We start from the raw sequence: 22,841 nt of genomic DNA, 5'->3' as shown, positions 1-22,841 counted from the left end.
CGACATTTCATAAAATGCAAAAAGTCGAAATATCGACTTTTCATAAAATGCAAAAAGTCGAAAAGTCGACTTTTTGTTTCAACTATAGAACCCTAATATGGATATGTTTTTTACTTTGGCGTGTATAGACCGTTGATATCAGTGTACATTTAATATTAATATTGGTTGATATTTAAGCTTTTTTTGCTAGAGAATTGCAAATCAGTAGAGAAATTTCAATAAGAAGAGAAATAATATTGAAAACTAATAGTGTCTGGACCGTGTTGCAGGGCCTTGATGAACATATGGAATTTTACACATAAGAATATATACATTCCATAAATTAAAAAAAAAATCAGTTAAGCATAACTAAAATTAAAACGTTGACGCAATCTTTCGGAAAATGTTCAATAATATTGTCTAATTGGTGAATAATTTACTTTCGCAATTATTTTGTCCACAGATATAACATTTTGTCTTTCGTATTTCCTATTTAATGTAACATTTTTAGCGACTCTGTAATTGTTCAACAAATACAACTCTGCCAAAAATACAACTTTGTCTCGATGATAATGACAATTTGTTTGACAGCTAGCTGCTGTAAGAAAAATTTCTGGACTTTCTTTTCTGTTTTAACTTTTGGCAAAAGCAGTCATGGCGTAAGTGGTTTTCTCATGTTAACAATTTTTTGAAAAATAAATTAATCATTAAATATTTTCAACATCTTTTAATAATTTCACAAAATATTAATATTTTCCAACAAATGCCTTGATCATTTAATGGTTTTAAATAGTATTTTTTTTATTTTATTGGCAATTATAAACCAGCTTTATGGATTTTCAATGTCCACTTTAAGTTTGGAAATAATTGCTAAATTAATTTTGAAAATTTTTGTATAACAAATTATTAACTATTTTATATGAGTTTTTAATTAAAACAATAATTTTTACAAATGTATTCAAGTAAATAATTGTTGATGATTTGTAATTTAGAAACAAACTAATAAAAACACGTTTTTTTATTTTCTCTTATATTACAGTTCAAAAGTTTCCCGTGATACTTTGTACGAGAGCGTTAACAGCGTCTTGGAATTCTCCTCCAAGAAGAAGCGTGGCTTCTTGGAAACCGTTGAATTGCAAATCGGTTTGAAGAACTACGATCCCCAAAAGGATAAGCGTTTCTCCGGCACTGTCAAGTATGTTGAGTTTCAACCTGTATGAATTGAAAATTCTTTCAAAGATGCTGCTTTAAGGCATCTCTGGGAGTTTTGATTTTCTACAGGCAGTCAAGTGTTTTGGCATTTGACGGACCTTTACTCAGGGTCTTAAAACCAAATTGAGAAGGCCTAATCTCTTTACGGTGCTAAACCGCAAAGAGAAGCAGCCGCCCTTTTCGATATTTTAAAGAAAAAAACTTGCTACTTCCCTTATACGCTAAGAGGGATTATGTGTAAGTTTGTTAAATCTTAATATCTGGGAAGATAATATAATTGTTTGTATTAGGGAAACAAACCTGTATTCTTTAGAAGAATTGTTATTCCTCTAAGGTAGAGGTATTTGTTTTTAGGTTAACAATTATATTGTTTCTGGGCATTTAATAAACCAATGTATTGTTTGGAAGTTTAAAATGATGTTAATATTTTATTGCATGTATTACCTGAAAACCTAAGAGCCTTTGGTTTTCATGTGGATAAACTTGACTGATTTAAACATTTCCAAAACGAAATTGGCAACTATTTGAAATCATTAAGAAAATAGACACAAACTAATTACTTTGTTTTTGTTTTTAAACACTTACAGATTGAAGCACATTCCCCGCCCAAAAATGAAGGTCTGCATCTTGGGTGATCAACAGCATTGTGATGAAGCCAAGGCTAACGGCGTCGAATGCATGGATGCTGAAGCTTTGAAGAAATTGAACAAGAACAAGAAGTTGGTTAAGAAATTGGCCAAATCCTATGATGCTTTCTTGGCTTCTGAATCTTTGATCAAACAAATTCCCCGTCTCTTGGGTCCCGGTTTGAACAAGGCTGGCAAGTTCCCTGGTCTTTTGTCTCACCAAGAATCCATGATGGGCAAGATCGAAGAAGTCAAATCCACCATCAAGTTCCAAATGAAGAAAGTATTGTGCTTGTCCGTTGCCGTCGGTCACGTTGAAATGAAACAAGACGAATTAGTTCAAAACATTCATTTGTCCATCAATTTCTTGGTATCTTTGTTGAAGAAGAACTGGCAAAACGTTCGCTCTTTGCACATCAAGTCATCTATGGGCCCACCCCAACGTTTGTACTGATTTGTTTTTAGACAAAAATGTTTTAATTTTATGCTTTGCATTTTTATATGTTTTATAAAAATGTAAAATAAAAATTAATTTAAAATTAACTTTTGTTTTGATTTTTTTGGGCGGAAATTATTAATGGGAATTCTAAGGAGTTATGTATTTATATAATAACTCTTAGGAATCCTATCTTGTTGTTGTAACAGCTCGACTGTGGCTGATAGTTCTTTCCTGGGGGAAAAAACTTTCGGTTGATACGGCTGTCTCTGGGTTGACAATCTTTGGCCGAGTATGACTCAGGTCGTTCCGGAGCGAATATCCAATTGTGGTGGGAACGCTTTGAATCCTATCTTCAGATTGACCTTAGAAGACCACGTGCTTGTACTAAAATCAAGAAATAGTCGAAATACATTTATGACTAAATCAAAGGAGTAGATCACAGACTAGTAGAAAGATGTCTAGACTACTGCCTGGACCTATCAGAATAAAAAATACCCTAAAGCATACAGTTTTTTTGTTTAGACTTTTTTTATTAACTAATTCGCTTCCTGGACTTTTGTTAAATTTATTAACTTAGCAATACTATTACGTTTTTCTATTGCCGGTTTGGAATCATTATAGAATTGTGTCACCGCTGTACCAAGCTTATATTCATATCTAGCCGCATTAAAATCTTTACTCCACTCCATGGAAAAGTATTCTCTGCGATCCTCTAGAAGATTATGCAAAATACAGCAGGCTTTTACTATAAAAGTCTTCGATTCCGGTATTATGCATTCGGTGGTGTTTAAAATATGCCAACGTCCAAATAATCTCTTCATAGCAACATCTTTATAAATGTTTAAACTACGGAAACATTTATTAAATTCATATTCCCATGTTTCTTTGGGTTTGTCGTATTTTTGCATAAGCCAAGTACGCAAAGGATAACCGGGAGGAGCAACTATAAAATACGGTACTATACAGGTATCGGAGAATTTCTTCCAATTAACACTAATTTCATTGGGTGAACGCAGGAACATGGTAGGTTTTTGAGTGGTCGTTTCCACTTTGCGAATCAATAAACGATTATCTAAACAAATTTGTACTCTAAGGTTTTTACCGCCACAGTTTCTATTGCGTCCACAAGCACAGACATGCGGCACCTCGAATAGAATTAAGACTCCCGCTACGCAGGGTGTCATATTGGAAGCTTTTTGAAAACCATTAGATATTCTATCAAACTCTTTTTTAGTTTTCGGCATAGTTAAGGTCTCTTCCGAAAATTCTTTTATCAGACAGCTTATAAACTTAAATAAAGATCTTCTTGCGTAAAATATCTCCACATTAAAAAGCATGGCAGCAGAACTAAATGTACTGCCGGTAGCTAGCATATAAACACACATGGCAATCCAGGATTCCAAAGGTAGTTCAATATCCAGCAAAGAGCTTTTTAGTCTAGCACATATAAGATCGAATATATCTTTGGGCATATGGAATGTATCTAGCCACTGATCATTGGTAAATTTGGAAACAACATCTTTGTAAAAACACATAGTTTCTGAAGATTCATCTTCTTCGTTAATAAAGCTCACCTCCTCAGTTGGTTTACTGTTAGTATGACTTTCAACCTTTTCTTCTTTTCTGGTTAAACAACTTTTGGTTGAAACTGCTGTCGCTAAGATGGCATTGTTTGGCTGAGTATGACCTGCTTCCTTACTGAGTGAAGATTCAATTGTTGTGGCATCCTCAAACTTTTGTTCATTATTTGTGCTGTTGTTTTCTCCTATTACTTGTGGTTCTATTGTTAGCGGCAACATTTCCGCAAATCTTATTTGCATCTCCATTAAGGATTGTATAAAGAAATTTCTTAACGTACTTTGTCTTCGTTTCAAACGTTGTTTGGCTCTTCGCCTATTAAATATCACTATGCGTTGATAGTTTTGTACATGTAATCTTAGTAAAGCTATAGCCTTTTCCAATTTATCTAAAAGTTCCTGGTCATATTTGGCAATGAGTTTTTTCTTTTCTAATTCCTCAATTTGTGTCTCAAACTGCATAAATTCTTCCGAAATTTCACTGTCTTGATATTCTTCGTCTAAATGCTCTTCAATCATTTCCTCTGTAATTTCAAATAATTTAAATTTATACATATATGAGTTTAAAATTTATAAAAATTACCATCCAAATCCATTTTTACACTTTTTTGTTGATTTTTTCCCAAAATATGTAAATATTTTCTTAGGTTAGAGTGAAAATAAATAAACAAAATTAAATGTAAACAAATATAACAGAGTTGTATTTATCACAATGCTGCCAATTGTTTTTTTTTAATACAAAATTACCGTATCTAATAGAGGAATTGCAAAGATTTGGTGTTATTTGTAATTGTAAATTGTAATTCGTAAGACCTGGAAACTTCTGTTGAGAAAGTTTTTCTTAATTCTCTCTTCCCTAATGTCTACACAAAGGAACTTTTGTTTCAGAAACTACGTGTTAATTGCATTGATTTGGTTTTGTACGATTAAGAAGTAGGGTTCTATAGTTGAAATAAAAAGTCGACTTTTCGACTTTTTCATTTAGTTAATGTCTACACAAAGAATGTCTACACAAAGAAACTTTTGTTTCAGAAACTACGTGTTAATTGCATTGATTTGTTTTTGTACGATTAAGAAGTAGGGTTCTATAGTTGAAATGAAAAGTCGACTTTTTCATTTAGTTAAAAGTCGACTTTTCGACTTTTTCACGTAGTTAAAAGTCGACTTTTTGACTATAAATAGTCGACTTTTTTGACTTTTTCCGACTTTTAGATTTTTTGACTACTTTCGACTTTTTTCCGACAATTTTTTTACTTTTTTCGAGTTTTTCCGACTATTTTAGGGTTTTTGAATTTTTTCCACTTTTTTAAATTTTTCGACTATTTTTGACTTGTTTCTACAATTTTCGAGTTTTCGACTATTTCCGACTTTTTTCAACTTTTCGATTTTTCCGACTTATCGACGTTTATTGGCTTTTTTCGACTTATCGACCTTTATTGACTTTTTGACTTTCAGACTTCTCGACTTTTCGACTTTTATTAACAAAGTCGACTTTTCGAAATTTTTAACAAACGACAGTCGAGTTATCGACTTTTTTGGAACAAAATAGTCGACTTCGACTTTTTTCGACAAAAAGTCGATTGTTCAATCATTCGAAAGTCGATTTATAGAACCCTGTTAAGAAGAATAACAAACAAGTTTCCTAGTACGAGAAACTCCGATATTTTCTTATCTTTCTCTCTCACGCAAAATCAAAAATTTCCGAAAAAAAGTTTCCTAGTGTGGACCTGTACTTACTTTGATTTCAGTAAATTTTATCATTAATAGAGAAGAGTGAGTGTTCAGATCAATTGATTCTGAACATGCACTCGCCGATTTAATGATATTTTGTCTCCCGCTTTGTGATATTGTATTAAAATAGTGTTTAGAAATTATTTTTATTCCTTTTATTTATTATAATCTGTTAATTTATCCAGTAGAGTTGAAAACTGTTTACCGTTAATGGATTTAAAGAAATTTGCTGTTAAAGCCTGATTAATATTTTAAATATTTGGTTACTTATACATTTTTTTCTACATATTAATAAAAACACAGTTACTTTTTATTTCTGGCTAGCCGTCACCACAATGTATTCTTTGTGCCGTTACAGTTAAGAAATTAATTTGATGCCGATCACTGCTTTTGAAACAGATGTTTTTGATATTCTTCTTTACTTTATTATTCTAAACAACACAACTTATATGTTTACAATAACAAAATTTTGTTTACGTTTAGCTCATGAAAAGCAAATTGCAAAAATAGAAAATATACGCAGACGCAAAATAAAACAAAAAAATAAAGAAAAAAACAGGACGAAAACGTCAAATGAGAAAAAATTTTGCTTGAGAAATTTTCACTTTTTAAATAAAGAAAATTTTCTAGTGGACACGCGATCTATTAATTAGGGGTTTTAAAAGAAAAATAATTGAAAAATTCAAAGAAACTTTGTGGAATTGAGTACAGAAAATAAAAGAAAATTGTTATAAAGTGATAATAAGACAAATAATAAAGTTCATTATTCAACTTTAAAAGAATCCATGGCTACTGGTGGTACAACTAATATTGGAGGTTCATGTGGTGGTGGAGGCATAAATGCTACCAATAATAATTTACAATTATTACAAACATTCCATCAACGTTGTGGCCGACGCATTACCTTGTCCAATGGCAATCGCACGGCCACACGTTCCGCTAGAGATTTTAGTCATGCATTGGTATTTAGTGCAGAGCCATTGATAAATGATGTTTTGTTTGAAGTGGTTATAGAGAAAAAGGTATGTGCTTTGTTTGTTGTTTTCTTTCGCATTTGGGTTCATTGATTTTTCTTTTATTTTCTTTGTGACAGAATCATTGTTGGGGCGGCAGTATAGAAATTGGTGTTACCTCGGAGTCGCCGGAAAAATTAGAATTGCCCTCATGTGCTACGGTTATGCGTAATGGCACTTGGGTTATGTCTGGCATTGATGTGCGTAAAGATGGTTTGTGTCTGACAGAGTTCTATGGTACCGATTTGGAGACCTTGAATGAAAATGATCGTGTGGGTGTTATGCGTACTTCCAATAATGAGTTGATTTTCTATGTTAATGGTGAATCACAAGGTATAGCAGCGCGTAATATGCCCAGTCCATTGTGGGCTTTAGTGGATCTTTATGGCCGCTGTATACAAGTTTCGATATGCCCGGTGGAGGGTAGTGGTGGTGGAGTAAGTTTGTTTATCATTAAAATATTTTTCAAATATCTGTATTTTTTGTCCATTTCTAGGAATTTTCCGATACATCTTCACAACATTCTCAACAGGTGGTGCAGAACATTGATGTACCCATGTGTGTGGATGTCACTGTAACCAGCTCTTTTAATCCCTATCCCACCAATACTCATTCCGAATCTATGGGTTCTGTAGCAGCAGCTGCTGTACTATCCTCTCTGCCCACTTCAGGATTTTGCAGTTTACCTTTAACCAATGCAGGCACAACAACTTCTTCTATCTCCTCCTCAGTGGGTGATTATTATGACATGAACGATCGTTTAAGATTTCATACACGTTGTGGTTCGTTGGTAAAACTTTCACCCAGCTGTCGTTCGGCTGAAAGACGTAGACCTTTGGATGAGTTTAACAATGGTGTTGTTATGACTCATCGACCGCTAAAGGATAATGAACTCTTTGAGATACGCATAGATAAGTTAGTGGACAAATGGTCGGGCTCCATAGAGGTGGGTGTAACAACGCACAATCCTAATGTCTTACATTTTCCGGCCACAATGACAAATATGCGTTCGGGAACTATTATGATGTCTGGTTGTGGTATTTTAACCAATGGCAAGGGTACCCGACGCCAATATGGAGAATTCAATTTGGATGAATTGCGTGAGGGTGATCGTGTTGGTATGATGCGTAAATCGAATGGTAATTTACATTACTACATCAATGGCCAGGATCAGGGTGTGGCGGCGACGAGAGTAGCATCTACTCTGTGGGGTGTTATTGACCTCTATGGCATGACCATTAAGGTGACCATAGTAGATCGTGACGAAAGAGAACAGCAGAATTTGGTGACCAGGCGTAATAATTTGATATCTTCCAATGCTTCTACCGCCATAGGAGGTTTAGGAAATGTTTTGGCAAATGGCAGTGGTTTGGGTAATTCTGCTGCCCCTACTCCAGTTCTAAGTCTACTTAGTCCAGAAAGTGAAGTGGCTGCCATGGCCGATTCAGCAGTCACTGCTCCAGCTGGTAATCAGCGCAATACTGATCGTTTAACTTTTCATCCCTTGTGTGGTTCGCATGCTTGTGTAACGCACTCGGGTAGGACGGCGTTGAGACCTAAGTATTGTTATATATAATGATAAAGATATTAAACTTTCTATTTATATTTCTTTGTTAATCTTTTTAGTGCTTCCGATGACTTCAATAATGGCGTTGTTTTGACTCGTAGGCCTTTAAGGCCCAATGAATTGTTTCAAGTGCGTTTGGAAAGGGTGGTAACCAAATGGGCGGGTTCAGTGGAAATGGGGGTTACTACACACAATGCTGAGGAATTGGAATTTCCATTTACCATGACTAATGTTAGGTGAGAATAAGTTAAAAAGTTACCTCTGATAAGATTTTTGTCCAGTTGAGCTTCTCTCTCCTATAAGCTCTTGTAGTTATTTAACTGATAACAAGCTCTTCAGATAGAAAACTTCCTTAAGTTTATTCTCAAATGCTTTTCCATCATTTCTAAACTATTTCCCATATTCTTACAGAGATGGTACTTGGATGATGACCGGTAACGGTGTTATGCACAATGGCATAACGGTTATTGAAAAATATGGAGAAAATTTAGATCGCTTGCAGGTGGGTGATCGCGTAGGCGTAGTGCGAAAAGACGATGGTACTTTACATTTCTTTGTTAATGGTGTCGATCAAGGACCCGCGGCCACTAAAGTCCCTGAACGTGTATATGGCGTCATAGATTTATATGGCCAGGCGGCCCAGGCTTCCATTGTCGATACTTCCGAGTGTAATAGTCCTGATACAGGCAACTCTACTATCTCCAATACCACTTTATATAGTGAAACTCCTTTAAGATTTCATACGATACACGGTAAAAACGCCAGTATTTCGAATAGTGGTTTGACGGCCTCACGTCCCAATTCTCTGGCTGAATTTAATGATGCCATTGTTTTCAGTAATCGACCTTTAAGACAGAGGGAACTATTCGAGGTGGTATTGGAGACTATGGTACGCCATTGGTCGGGTAATATTGAAATTGGTGTAACTGGATCGCGACCCGAAGATATACAACTTGCTGCCAATGCCACCGAAATGGATGCTAGTGATACGATTATTTTATGTGGTCCAATGATTTTCCACAATCGTAAGAAATTACGCTCAAATGTTTTAGTGGACCTAGATACTTTAGGTGCCGGTGCTAGGGTGGGTGTTATGCGTAATGGCGACTCTATACATTTCTTTATTGATGGTGTCGATCAGGGACCGGCCTGTGAATGTCGTTCACCAAATGTTTGGGCTGTTATTGATTTGTATGGTCAGTGTGCCCAGGTTTCTCTTACCCAGACACCTGTTGCTGATATGCGTGCCCCGTATGCTACCAGCGAGAATTCTCAAAGCTGCCAGGCCACCTCTGTTATACAACCGGCTACATTAGAAACCAAACATCGTTGGACTTGTATATCGGGTAATGTCACGTTAACACAAAATTGGACTATGGCTTCACGTTTAACTGGAGCCTCAGCAGCATTGTCGAGATGTGTGGTATTTTCCGAGCACCCTTTGAGTGTGGGCTCACCATTTGAAATAAAGTTGGTGTCACACAATCCTTTGTTTGCCGGTGAGTTGGTGATTTATAAAAAAAGGATATTTGAAACAGTAAAATTGAAAATTTTATGCTTTAAAATACATATTTATATATAGGTTGTCTTAACATTGGTATAACCGATCTAAATCTATCCGATGACAATGTTCGTAAAAATATCCCATTAAGCATTAAACGCATACCAGCTAATGTTTGGTATGTTTCGGGCAATGAAGTGCGCTATAATTCAACACTTTTGCAAAGATCCATGACTTCCCTAGAGTGGTTGCGTGTAGGCGATCGCATTGCTTTGGAATTGACACCAACGAGAACGTTAAGAATTTTATTGAATTCTGAGGACATGAATATACAATTTCAGAATGTACCAAATGTAAGTAATATATCTATCTAACTAACTAACTAACTAACTAACTAACTAACTAATTAACTAATTAACTAACTAACTAATTAACTAATTAACTAATTAACTAATTAACTAATTAACTAATTAACTAATTAACTAATTAACTAATTAACTAATTAACTAATTAACTAATTAACTAATTAACTAATTAACTAATTAACTAATTAACTAATTAACTAATTAACTAATTAATTAACTAATTAACTAATTAACTAATTAACTAATTAACTAATTAACTAATTAACTAATTAACTAACTAACTAACTAACTAACAAACTAACTAACAAACTAACTACAACAAACTAACTAACTAACTAACTAACTAACTAACTAACTAACTAACTAACTAACTAACTAACTAACAAACTAACTAACTGACTAACTAACTAACTAACTAACTAACTAACTAACTAACTAACTAACTAACTAACTAACTAACTAACTAACTAACTAACTAACTAACTAACTAACTAACTAACTAACTAACTAACTAACTAACTAACTAACTAACTAACTAACTAACTAACTAACTAACTAACTAACTAACTAACTAACTAACTAACTAACTAACAAACAAACAAACAAACAAACAAACAAACAAACAAACAAACAAACAAACAAACAAACTAACAAACAAACTAACTAACTAACTAACTAACTAACTAACTAACTAACTAACTAACTAACTAACTAACTAACTAACTAACTAACTAACTAACTAACTAACTAACTAACTAACTAACTAACTAACTAACTAACTAACTAACTAACTAACTAACTAACTAACTAACTAACTAACTAACTAACTAACTAACTAACTAACTAACTAACTAACTAACTAACTAACTAACTAACTAACTAACTAACTAACTAACTAACTAACTAACTAACTAACTAACTAACTAACTAACAACTAACTAACTAACTAACTAACTAACTAACTAACTAACTAACTAACTAACTAACTAACTAACTAACTAACTAACTAACTAACTAACTAACTAACTAACTAACTAACTAACTAACTAACTAACTAACTAACTAACTAACTAACTAACTAACTAACTAACTAACTAACTAACTAACTACTAACTAACTAACTAACTAACTAACTAACTAACTAAACTAACTAACTAACTAACTAACTAACTAACTAACTAACTAACTAACTAACTAACTAACTAACTAACTAACTAACTAACTAACTAACTAACTAACTAACTAACTAACTAACTAACTAACTAACTATCTATCTATCTATCTATCTATCTATCTATCTATCTATCTATCTATCTATCTATCTATCTATCTATCTATCTATCTATCTATCTATATCTATCTATCTATCTATCTATCTATCTATCTATCTATCTATCTATCTATCTATCTATCTATCTATCTATCTATCTATCTATCTATCTTCTCTATCTATCTATCTATCTATCTATCTATCTATCTATCTATCTATCTATCTATCTATCTATCTATCTATCTATCTATCTATCTATCTATCTATCTATCTATCTATCTATCTATCTATCTATCTATCTATCTATCTATCTATCTATCTATCTATCTATCTATCTATCTATCTATCTATCTATCTATCTATCTATCTATCTATCTATCTATCTATCTATCTATCTATCTATCTATCTATCTATCTATCTATCTATCTATCTATCTATCTATCTATCTATCTATCTATCTATCTATCTATCTATCTATCTATCTATCTATCTATCTATCTATCTATCTATCTATCTATCTATCTATCTATCTATCTATCTATCTATCTATCTATCTATCTATCTATCTATCTATCTATCTATCTATCTATCTATCTATCTATCTATCTATCTATCTATCTATCTATCTATCTATCTATCTATCTATCTATCTATCTATCTATCTATCTATCTCTATCTATCTATCTATCTATCTATCTATCTATCTATCTATCTCTATCTATCTATCTATCTATCTATCTATCTATCTATCTATCTATCTATCTATCTATCTATCTATCTATCTATCTATCTATCTATCTATCTATCTATCTATCTATCTATCTATCTATCTATCTATCTATCTATCTATCTATCTATCTATCTATCTATCTATCTATCTATCTATCTATCTATCTATCTATCTATCTATCTATCTATCTATCTATCTATATCTATCTCTATCTATCTATCTATCTATCTATCTATCTATCTATCTATCTATCTATCTATCTATCTATCTATCTATCTATCTATCTATCTATCTATCTATCTATCTATCTATCTATCTATCTATCTATCTATCTATCTATCTATCTATCTATCTATCTATCTATCTATCTATCTATCTATCTATCTATCTATCTATCTATATATCTATCCATCCAACTAACTACTTACGTTCTTTATTACTTACAGGATGTTTATGTTGTTGTAGAGCTGCAAGGTTCAACCATGGCTGTACAAGTCATATCATCACAAGGACCCACTTCACCTTTAAGGCCATTTAGTTTACGTTTACAAGATTCTTTAGAGTTCGGTGTAGATCCATTAAATAAACAAGATTCCATGTTAGAATCTATAGATTCGGAAGCGTTAGTCTATGAGTTTTCCGAATATTATGGTAAAAATATACGTTTATTGGAAGATCATAGATCTGCCATGCGTACACAATCGTACAATAATGCTTTGGTTTATGTTACAAAACCTTTATGTAAAGGAGAGAGTATAAGTGTAAGTTAAAATACTTTTTTTACATTAAGGAATTTAAGATAATTTTTTTTTATTTTTTATAAAAAGATAAAAATTGATGCGATCAACAGCAAATGGAAGGGTACTATTGGTTTGGGTGTAGTGGGACAATGTCCCAATCTAACAAATTCCTCAGCACTACCACCGTCCATTATACAATGTAAACGTCCTTGTTGGGTAGCCACTCATGATTATATTAATATAAATGGCCAAAAAATAGCCTCTAAATATGGTGAGGCCTTGGAACATATACAACCGGGCACTGTTATAACCATGACTTTAACACATGCTGGCATGTTAAGTAAGTTTAACAAATAATATTTGTGATTAATTAAATTTCAATTACGTGAATTCCTTTCAGTCATTATGGTTGGTTCGATTAATTTGGAAGATTTGACAGCTGGTCTTTCAAATCATGTTTATCCCGTATTCGATCTTTACGGCAAATGTGAACGTATTACCATTATAACCGGCAGTGATGCTGCCCGCAATGGTACACCCATTATAGAAGAATCTTCCGCTTTGGAACATGATTCATTAAATGATCAAGATTCTAATGTGCCGCAATGTGAGAAGGCCGATTTAGAAGTTCATGAAAAAGAAACTGAACAACAATCTTCTAGTATTCAAATGAATGGTGGTCCATCTTCTTCTTCTTCTGCTGCTGCTATGTAATTATTATGATTTCCATGTATTTGTGATTTAAGAAGCAAAAACAAAATTTTGTTGTACTTTTTTATATATTTCCATATACATATAGGAGTCGTTCGGTTATGGAAAGCGTTTCAGAGAATTTATTATTAAATATGTCCATTAAGAATCGTTCTGTAGAACAGGGACGTGTAGAGCCTAGTTCTTCTTCGTCATGGTAAGTTATTTACTTTGAATAAATGCTATTGAAAAGAGAATGATTGTGATTATAAAATTCAGAATTCCGAATAGAAATTAAGATCAATTTTTCTATCATCTTGCTATTCTAGTTGTCTTCGCGAATCGTTACAACTCCAACATACCACCAATCTTAATATACAGCGCAGCCAAAGTACACAAAGATTTTTATTCCACAATGCTTTGATTGCGTATGCCTATACACCACCCACAGACAATTATTTGATAGTGGTAGATGGTCCGTCAACTTCGTCGGCCACAGCCACAACATCGACATTGCCCACAAATCAACAGAACTATGACACGAATAAAGAAATTGAAAATACCGAAGAATTGGGAGCTGTGGGCGGTTCTTCACCCAGAGAAGATGTTAATTGCAGTGAAACTAAAGGAAATTTACATGAACTAAATGAAGAAGCCAATTTAGCATTGCAGCAACAGCAGCGCAGTAATGAAGATACAAATTATGAAAATACCAATAGTTTAGAACAAGATGGTAATAATGAGAATAATATGGAAGGAAATTCAAATGCAAATAATGCATCAACTGTTAATGCTACTAATGCATTGAACGAGGATAATGAGTATAGAGAAAATCCTTTGGAGGGAAGTGAAGAACAGGAGACAAATGTAGAAGTTTATAATGATCGTTTGCTGTTCCTGCGACAATTGCACTTGCAAAGACGTCAGGAACAGCAGAGATTGCAACAGCAGCAACAACATTTCAATTTGGAAAATAATTCTTCTTCTTCGTCCACTCAATTCGATAGTATGCAATCGATAGCCTCTATAGAACGTAAAGATTGTGAATATTTAAAATTGGTACAACAATTTCGTAGCTCTCTTGTACTGCCCGATACATTCTTTCAATCGTCTATCGAACCTATATGTTTTTGTACCCATTGCAATGCCCAGGCCTCGGAGAAGTTGCATGGTTGGGTTTATTTTAAATTAAACCAACAGACAGTCAACTCGAATTCTTCCACACAGCATGCTTTAGATTCTGATGTACACGGTGATTGGTTGCCTTTATTCTATATGACTAGGGTGGATAAAATACGGGCAATTTTAGATCATGGCCAACCCTTACCCATGGATACAAATGGTGAAACACATAATCATGCTTCTGGCAATCAAAAGGATGAACCAGGCACAAGACTTGAATTGCATTTTACACCCAATTCCACAGCTATTATACCCATAAATCAACAGCATAAGTATCATTTCAATGGACAAGCCTATAAAATCAATACCGCTTTTGAGGTTTATGTGAGAAGACAAAGTATATGCGCTTCTTCTAAAGCCACAGCAAATGATATCGCAAAACTACATGATGCCGAAAGACGTTCTTCTACTTCAGATGTTGATCTAGCCGGTTCATCGTCCGCAGGAGCGGTTGGTGGTCATAATGCTAATAGTGCTGTTGATTGTTATGCTGGTCCCTCCACTTCCCTTTCATCGGCTCCAGTTATTAAGGATCAAACTTGGTTTACAAAAGAAGCTGGGGCATGTGTTATTACCGCCTTAATACTCAAACTGGATAAATTGTCATCATCCGTAGCGGGTGCTAATGAATTATATTAGTTTTTGTAAAGTTTTTTTTTTCATATTTTCATTTATTATTATACTTTTATGTATGAAATATACATTATAGTTATGAATTTAAATGCTACATACTTTAAATACTTTAATCTTATTTTGTCGTCTATTAACTATTTATTACTACTCTCTTTTTCCATACGTTTTGTATTTCTTTGGCATAAAAATTAAGCACTGATTAACTAGAGTTTCATTTAATTTTCCAAGCTAATATATTAAGTTAATTTAAAGCGCGAAATAATTGCATAAATTTTGAATACATAATACAAAAATATTAATCAAAATTGTAAAATAAACGAAATAAATTTCGACAAATTTAAATAATTTCGAAAAAAGTTGCAATTGTTTCAATCAAGGAAGTTGTTAAGATAATGAATTTTTAACGCAAAAGTGACGAAAAGGTATCTTCTACATAATAAAGCTTTATATATTTACTCACGAATTATGTCGGCAAAGTATAAATATTCTGATCTACAGCAAGAAAGGAAAAGCAGTTGTGTACAATCTTCCAATTGTCATACAGTAGAGACTTATACGTACACTACAGAAAGATGTAAGGTAAAGTTGTTAAGATAAATAATTATACCCTAATAATAATTATACCCTACAAAGAAAGAAATGTTTCTCGTTTTACACATTAAAAACATGTACAATCTTTCAATTGTCATACAGTAGAGACTTATACGATCACTACAGGAAGATGTAAATAACTCATTTCGGGGATCTACAGCAAGAAAGAAATGTTTCTCGTTTTCAACTTTAAAAATATGTACAATCTTCCAACTGTCATACAGTAGAGACTTATACGATCACCACAGGAAGATGTAAATAACTCGAGGCTTTTAATCTTTATATAGGTTTTACGTTCATCAGATAGGAGTAAAGCTTCTACGGAATAAGGCGATAAATTTATTCGCGAATTATTTCAGCAAAGTATAAGTATTCTGATCTACAACCAAAAAGAACTGTTTCTTGTTCTACACTTTAAAAATGTATACAATCTTCCAACTGACATACATTAGAGACTTATAAGTACACTACAGGAAGATGTAAATTTGTCAGTAACGCATTTGGTTTTTCGAACTTTCTCTAAATAACTAAACGAATACTTTCAGATTAATAGGTATTTAGCGATTTCCTAGACGTTAATTAAACGTATACATCTAGAAAATCTAACCTATAACTCTAGGCTTTTAAGCCTTACATAGGTTTTAGGTTCATCAGACTGTTTACTACCATAAGTAAAGCTTTACTTGCGTCCTATTCGGTACCTTTGTAATGTCTGTAGAGAATCGAGAGAAGGAAGAAAAGAAAAAATGTTTATAAGGAAAAATAGCAATAGATACAGTAAAGTTGATATACAGAAGGAGAAATAATAGAGAAGTAACCAAGTCTATAGAGAAATCGAGACAATAGTGTATGATTAATCACACTTCGATAATTTTAGGAATGTCAGAATACGTTCAGGTTGAACAGTTGACAAATCAGAAAAGTATGGCGACCCTATAGTCTGGTGTCGAATAGTTTCCAGGGCCGGGCAATTACACAGAAAATGAGTAATAGACTCCTCCTTCTCTTCGTTTTGACAGATCCTACAGAAGTTATTGTATGGAAGACCAATGCGTCTTGCATCGTATCCAAACATGGAGTAATTAGTAAGAGCTGATAACATAGCACACAGATGAAATCTGCTAAGCGCCAATATATAGAATTTTCTACAAGGATCCATATTAGGAAATAGCAACCTAGCAATCGAGCAAGTATTCTCCTGAGTACAAAGGTCTATAGCTGATTTCAGACAAAAGTCGTGTATTTGATTTTTAGAAGCCGCTAGGGTACGCCACAGAATTCTATATCCAGTACGGCCAAACATGTACCAGCTTTCGCTAGGATATCAGCAGTAATCTTTCCGTGACAGAGACTAGGTAATTTTTGAATGTCTCGCCATCTCATTGAGAGACGCCCGGCAAGTCAAGTTTGTACAAGTTTTGATGAAGAGTAAATAAGGATTTAATAGCGGCTTGGCTGTCAGTATAAATTCTGATATCCCTGTTGGATAACCGATAGTACCTTAGCTAATTGAATGCCATTTTTATCGCTCAAATTTCAGCTTATAGGATAGTGCAATCGTCGAAAAGAGATTTGCGTTACCGACCCTCTTTGTTGTTTTTCAACTATCTGTATATCGTTTCATCATAATAATCAGAGATTATACTATACAGAAAATTTCTCGTTATGCAAGGCACGGAAATTCAGTAGTCAATGACATGGTATAGATTTGGGAGCAGATATACAATCTTTTCATGACCTCTGCAAACAAAGTTCCCTCTATTTGTCATACTTAATCTGGCTGCAGTATTCATTGCCAGTTGCTTGGCAAGGATAACACCTAAGTATATTAAGCTCCATGAGCTTATTAACTTCAGTTACCGCTACTGCAACATCGTCAGAGTATGTAACCAGGGGTGCCAGGTAATTTTGAAGGAAAATCGGCAAATTTGTCAATAAAAATCGGCATTTATCGGTATTTTAATTTTAAAAATCGGAAAATTATCGGTAATTAAAACAAGAGGAAAGTCGCGCTTGGCCGCCCATATGATACCCTACACTATTGAGTATGTTAAAAATGTGGATTATTTTAAATAATAATGCATTTAAATTGTTTACCTTAATTCGGAAATATTTGAACAATTTGTTTGAAAAGTGATTTTCTAAAAGAGGGTTTATATGGAGGCAATGGTAATTATGGTCATATCCTTACAAATTTTAGTACATGGCTTTTCGTTTACATTAGAGTCAAATAAAGTCCGATAATTACGAGAATCGGTAGTATTATTAAGACGTATATAGAACTAAGTTTTGCCGATTTTTGTAGAGATACTACAATATTTAACATAATTATGAACTCAAAAGCTCTTTCCGGGGTAGTGTTGTATGTTAGCTAGGTGAAATAATAGACCAATTTTAAATATTTTCAATAGGCTTTGTCCTTGGGCGTGTGTGACAAATTTCATCCAATGTTCTTAAAAATTGTGACCTGTACCTTGCGCACAAGGTTTACAATGACAGCCAGCCGATTGGTATACTTTAAGGTGGATTTAGGACGAATATTTTTGTATGACACAAACATCAGTACAAACCCAAAAAAAGTAAATTCTAAATGATTATATAACCACCATTTTCACATATAATTCAAATAATTTTATTAAAGTATTTAAAGTGGCCAAATTAATAAAAAATATAAAGTAACCTTGTTTTTAAAATTAAAAAAAAATATCGGCATTTTAACAGCAAAAATCGCGAAATCGGCACTTTGCTATTTTTGAGGTATGAAATCGGCAAAGTGCCGATAAATCGGCAAATCTGGCAGGCCTGTATATAACCGTTTTAAAACCTAGTAAATCAAGTCTGATAAGGAGTCCATGAGGAACTGACATTATTAAAAGAAAGGCAAAAGTACTCATGTACTTTTCAATATGTCTCAACATATTTTCCTTTCATGTAGGCATGCTGAGAGTTTGAGAGGAGATATTTGTCAATCGATGTCAATAGATCCCCCCAATAGATCCCTGCCATCCGGGCCAGGCGATTTTTAAGTGTCAAAGCTCCTAATTGCCCAGCGAATGATGTCATCATCTGAAGATTCTTTTCTGATCTTCTAACTATCATCCAGAAGTGACTCAAAAGGTAAACATCTGAAATATTAAAACTATTTCTCACCTAGAAGTGACTAAGACGTAAATGACATTTGGAAGATCAAAACTATGTCTCAGTGTAGGATACTTCTGATCTTCGTCTAAAAGTGTATTAAACATATATTTGCAGATAACTCAAAACTTTCAAATTTTCGTAAAATATGTACAATCTTCGGAAAAACATTCAGAAGTAACTTAGACGTGTACATTTGGAAGATTAAAAACTATATCTCAGTGTAGGATACTTCTCATACTCACCTAGAAACGGATTTAACATATATTTGCTGATGATTTTTTTGCAAATTTCGCCAAATATGTTCAATCTTCCAACTATCAATTTGGCGTGATTTAATCGTATAGCTCTGGAAAATCAAAATTATATCTCAATGTAAAAAAAGTCTTATTATCCTCATCTAGAAGTGGATTAAACATATACTTTTTTACGATTTTGTAAAATATGTACAATCTTCCCAACTATCATCCACAAAAGCCTTAAAATTATACATTTACTAGAATAAAACTATTACATAGTGTATTTTGTACTTCGTAAAACAAAATATTTCTTACATTCACCTATAAGTGATAACCCTCCCGTATGTAAGTGGTTATTGTTCTAGTCCCATACACTGGATTCATTTCACACCTGAGGCACTGGAAAGGAGCGCACAATAGGCCCGATTGAGACTTAGGTGCATTTCTTAAAATTTGATGTATATATGTACATCGTCATTTCAAACTAACTAAGCATATACTTGCATATGAATCTTTTACGTAAAATATGAAATATCTTCCAACTATCGCCCAGAAGAGATTTAAAATTATACATCTAGAAGAATAAAACTATTACTCAGAGTATTTTGTATTTGTAAAACAAAACACTATCATATAGAACTGGTTTATGCACTATCTTCCAACTATCATCCAGAAGTGACTAAAACTTACATATGTACTATATACTGAAGTAAATATGTATGATGTTGTGTTTACAAAAATTCGCTACAGCATTGTCCTTCAAATGTTTGAAGTTAAATGTTGGTTTTTGGAAAAAGTGCTTTTCGAATTGATCGGGATCTGATCAAACTAGCAAGTGTTCTAAGCAGTATAATAGAAAAAATACTTATAAGATAATATTCCTGTCAAAATGTATGTGTATGTATATGCAATCCTCAACAGATGACGTGAGGCATATACATTAGAGTGCTCCAAACTTGTATGAAGAGAAAAAAATTATCCTACAGGCCCCCCCCCCTAGAATTGTTCTATGGGTTATAAAAATAAGTCGTGCAAAAAATTAGATCAATAGGATTACGTTAACTGGTGCCGCAACGGCTCTGAAGTTTGAAGATGCATTTACAAGGGGAAAATATGCAATTTTTTCAGCTTTCACAAAAGTTTTGTCATTGAACAATTTGTTTTGCATTTTATTGTCATAGAATCGTAATGTACACAGAATTAGCGTTACAAAAAGATAAAAAACACAAAAATTGGTTGAAAAATGTAAAAGTTATTAAAAATTTCCCTGGCCTTTATCGTGTCTCAGAGCACTTGAATTCGAAATGTGATAAGAAAATAAACATATTTTTGAAAATATTCTAATAAAACAATTGTGTTACTTAAAATACATCTGTAGTTACTTGAATATGAGTTTTTGTCCTTATAGAATAACGTAAAGATGTTCTCAGCTATGGTCGAAAAATTTTGATATGTTTAACGATCGTTTCAAAATTCAAATTTCAGTTTTTTTGATACTTTGTTAAACAAATTTCAATATTTTTGGGGAGAACTCATAGGGATTTATGGACAACAGATTAGGGAATAAAACAGTAAAAAATTAGGTCAATACCTCTTATAGTTTGCCTGTACCTGCAATTTTAATTCAGCGGATTTCGAGAAAAACACATTTTTATGTAATATTTTGCAAAATTAGCCTTTTTATTATATTGTTGTGTATTTTAAATGAAACCTTTTGTAAATTTATTAGTTCACATATTTCTAAATAAAAATCAAGAGTTTCCTGCAATATGGACGCCATTAAACCATAAACTTTAAAGGTCAAAGGTCAAATTTTGTAATATTTGCAATTTTTGATGGAAACTATTCGAAATTGTTTCTATTTTTAGGTAGATTATCACAAAACTTAAGAAATTTAAAATAATTAATTAACCCTTACGCGGCCTAGGGGTCAAAATGACCCCGATGTTTTAAAAACATGCCAATTTGGACATATTTCAATAAAACCCGTTTTCAATATTCGAAACTTAGTTTTTTGGAGCACTCTAATATACATACGTATTGTAAATATATGCTTAAGAAGTTCAAGTTACAATAATAAATACAACAAGTAAATAATACTCTTGAGATTTGCTTAAAAACTATTTATTTTGTAATTACATTATAACCTACATACATATACGTATGTATGTACTTATAATTCTCATTCTTGCATAATCTTCTATATATATATATATTATATATATATATATATATATATATATATATATATATATATATATATATTTATATATATATATATATATATATATATATATTATACTATATATATATATATATATATTATATATAAAAGAGTAGCGTTACTGACTGACTGATTCATCATCGCACAGCCCAAACGGCTGAACCTAAAATCATGAAATTTTGACAGTAGATGTGTTTTTGGTTATGTAGATCCACTAAGGAGGGATTTTTGGAAATTTGTACATTTACGGGTAAAAAGGGGAAAAACGGGTAAAACAGATTTTCTTAATTATCTTACACAATATATGTAATACAAGAAAAAATTTTAAATGCACCTGTATCTACTCTTAAAATGAGCAGATGGGTGTCTGGTACTTTTTTTAAATTCGTACTTTTAAGGGGTAAAAATGTGTAACAAAGGTGATTTTGGTACTTTTTTTGGCTCCTTATAACTTTTAAACTAATTAACATAATAAACTTTTTATAAATATTTTGGATACATCTCCCAAAATTATGAGACACCTGTTTCGTATTCTTTTAAAATTCAGTCCTTTTTGGGTGTAAAAGGGAGAAAACTGTATTTATGGTACTTTTTTTTAGCACATTAAGAAAACTTTTTCGGTTTATTGAATTATTCCTATTAAATTACGGACTAACTCTGTAATATTTATTGTAATAAAGTTTTTGCAATTTCACTGGGGAAAAAAGTACCAAAAAAGAAAAAAAACGGGAAGTTTAATTTTATTAAAACTCATTTAGCTAACTTTTATAAAATTTGAAAAGTAGTTTATCTGTTGGTATATTTATTTGGAATTCGAGTACTGAGTCCTATATAAGTCCAAATTCGAGTAAATTGTTTGGTACTTTTTGAAAGCACTATTTTTCTGGAATAAATGAATACAGATTTGAATCAGTTTGAGTTTTATCTGTGATATATATGTAGATTTAAATACGGAACATTTTGTAAACTTAATTCTCGAAAAAGTATACTTCTAAGCGAAAAGGGGAAACATTGTACTTTTTTATTAGTACTTTCCATTTAGGTAAACTTTATTCCACTTTTGGTACTTTTTCTTCCTTCAAATGATACTTTATGTATGTTCTTTAATATGAACTGAAAACACATGATTATTAAACATACACGATCCTCATTAAATAAGGTCCTTTAAGAGACAACTTTTTAATACTTTTTATCTCATAAATTGTAGTTTTTTAATTTTCTAAAATATTCAACCTAGGAACATTAATTTTAACATACATGGTCTTGACTGAATAATATTCTGGAAGTGGGAACTATTTGGAACTTTTCTATTCTTCAAATGTTAACCGGAACACACGGTCCTTATTAAATGAGAATTTATTGAGAGAGATCCGTGTACTTTTTCGTTTTTCCG

General features: G+C 32.5%; 3 protein-coding genes across 3 annotated transcripts; 2 read left to right on the top strand and 1 right to left on the bottom strand.

Moving 5' to 3' along the window:
- The first annotated feature begins 517 nt into the window (after positions 1 to 517).
- Positions 518 to 2,360, top strand: LOC111684017 (60S ribosomal protein L10a-2). Its single transcript, XM_023446135.2, has 3 exons — positions 518 to 638; positions 1,019 to 1,174; positions 1,779 to 2,360. The coding sequence occupies exons 1-3, from the start codon at positions 634 to 636 to the stop codon at positions 2,269 to 2,271; spliced, it is 654 nt and encodes a 217-aa protein (XP_023301903.1). The 5' UTR covers positions 518 to 633; the 3' UTR covers positions 2,272 to 2,360.
- Positions 1,974 to 4,471, bottom strand: LOC111684014. The gene is made up of 2 exons (XM_023446133.2): positions 4,417 to 4,471; positions 1,974 to 4,357 (listed from the first exon to the last, which is right to left on the bottom strand). The coding sequence occupies exons 1-2, from the start codon at positions 4,427 to 4,429 to the stop codon at positions 2,793 to 2,795; spliced, it is 1,578 nt and encodes a 525-aa protein (XP_023301901.2). The 5' UTR covers positions 4,430 to 4,471; the 3' UTR covers positions 1,974 to 2,792.
- Positions 4,472 to 6,096: 1,625 nt separating this feature from the next.
- On the top strand, positions 6,097 to 15,691 carry LOC111684012 (neuralized-like protein 4). The gene is made up of 11 exons (XM_023446131.2): positions 6,097 to 6,586; positions 6,658 to 7,014; positions 7,074 to 8,137; positions 8,204 to 8,380; positions 8,556 to 9,643; positions 9,727 to 9,998; positions 12,458 to 12,772; positions 12,839 to 13,091; positions 13,152 to 13,461; positions 13,551 to 13,658; positions 13,771 to 15,691. Exons 1-11 carry the CDS (start codon positions 6,350 to 6,352, stop codon positions 15,260 to 15,262), a joined length of 5,673 nt encoding a protein of 1,890 aa, XP_023301899.2. The 5' UTR covers positions 6,097 to 6,349; the 3' UTR covers positions 15,263 to 15,691.
- The last annotated feature ends 7,150 nt before the right edge of the window (positions 15,692 to 22,841 follow it).

This window comes from Lucilia cuprina, chromosome 5 (assembly GCF_022045245.1).
Source record: "Lucilia cuprina isolate Lc7/37 chromosome 5, ASM2204524v1, whole genome shotgun sequence".
In the NCBI taxonomy this organism is placed as follows: Eukaryota; Metazoa; Arthropoda; class Insecta; order Diptera; family Calliphoridae; genus Lucilia; species Lucilia cuprina.
The sequence above is the reverse complement of the archived record's forward strand: the minus strand, read 5'-3'. Positions and strand labels throughout refer to the sequence as shown.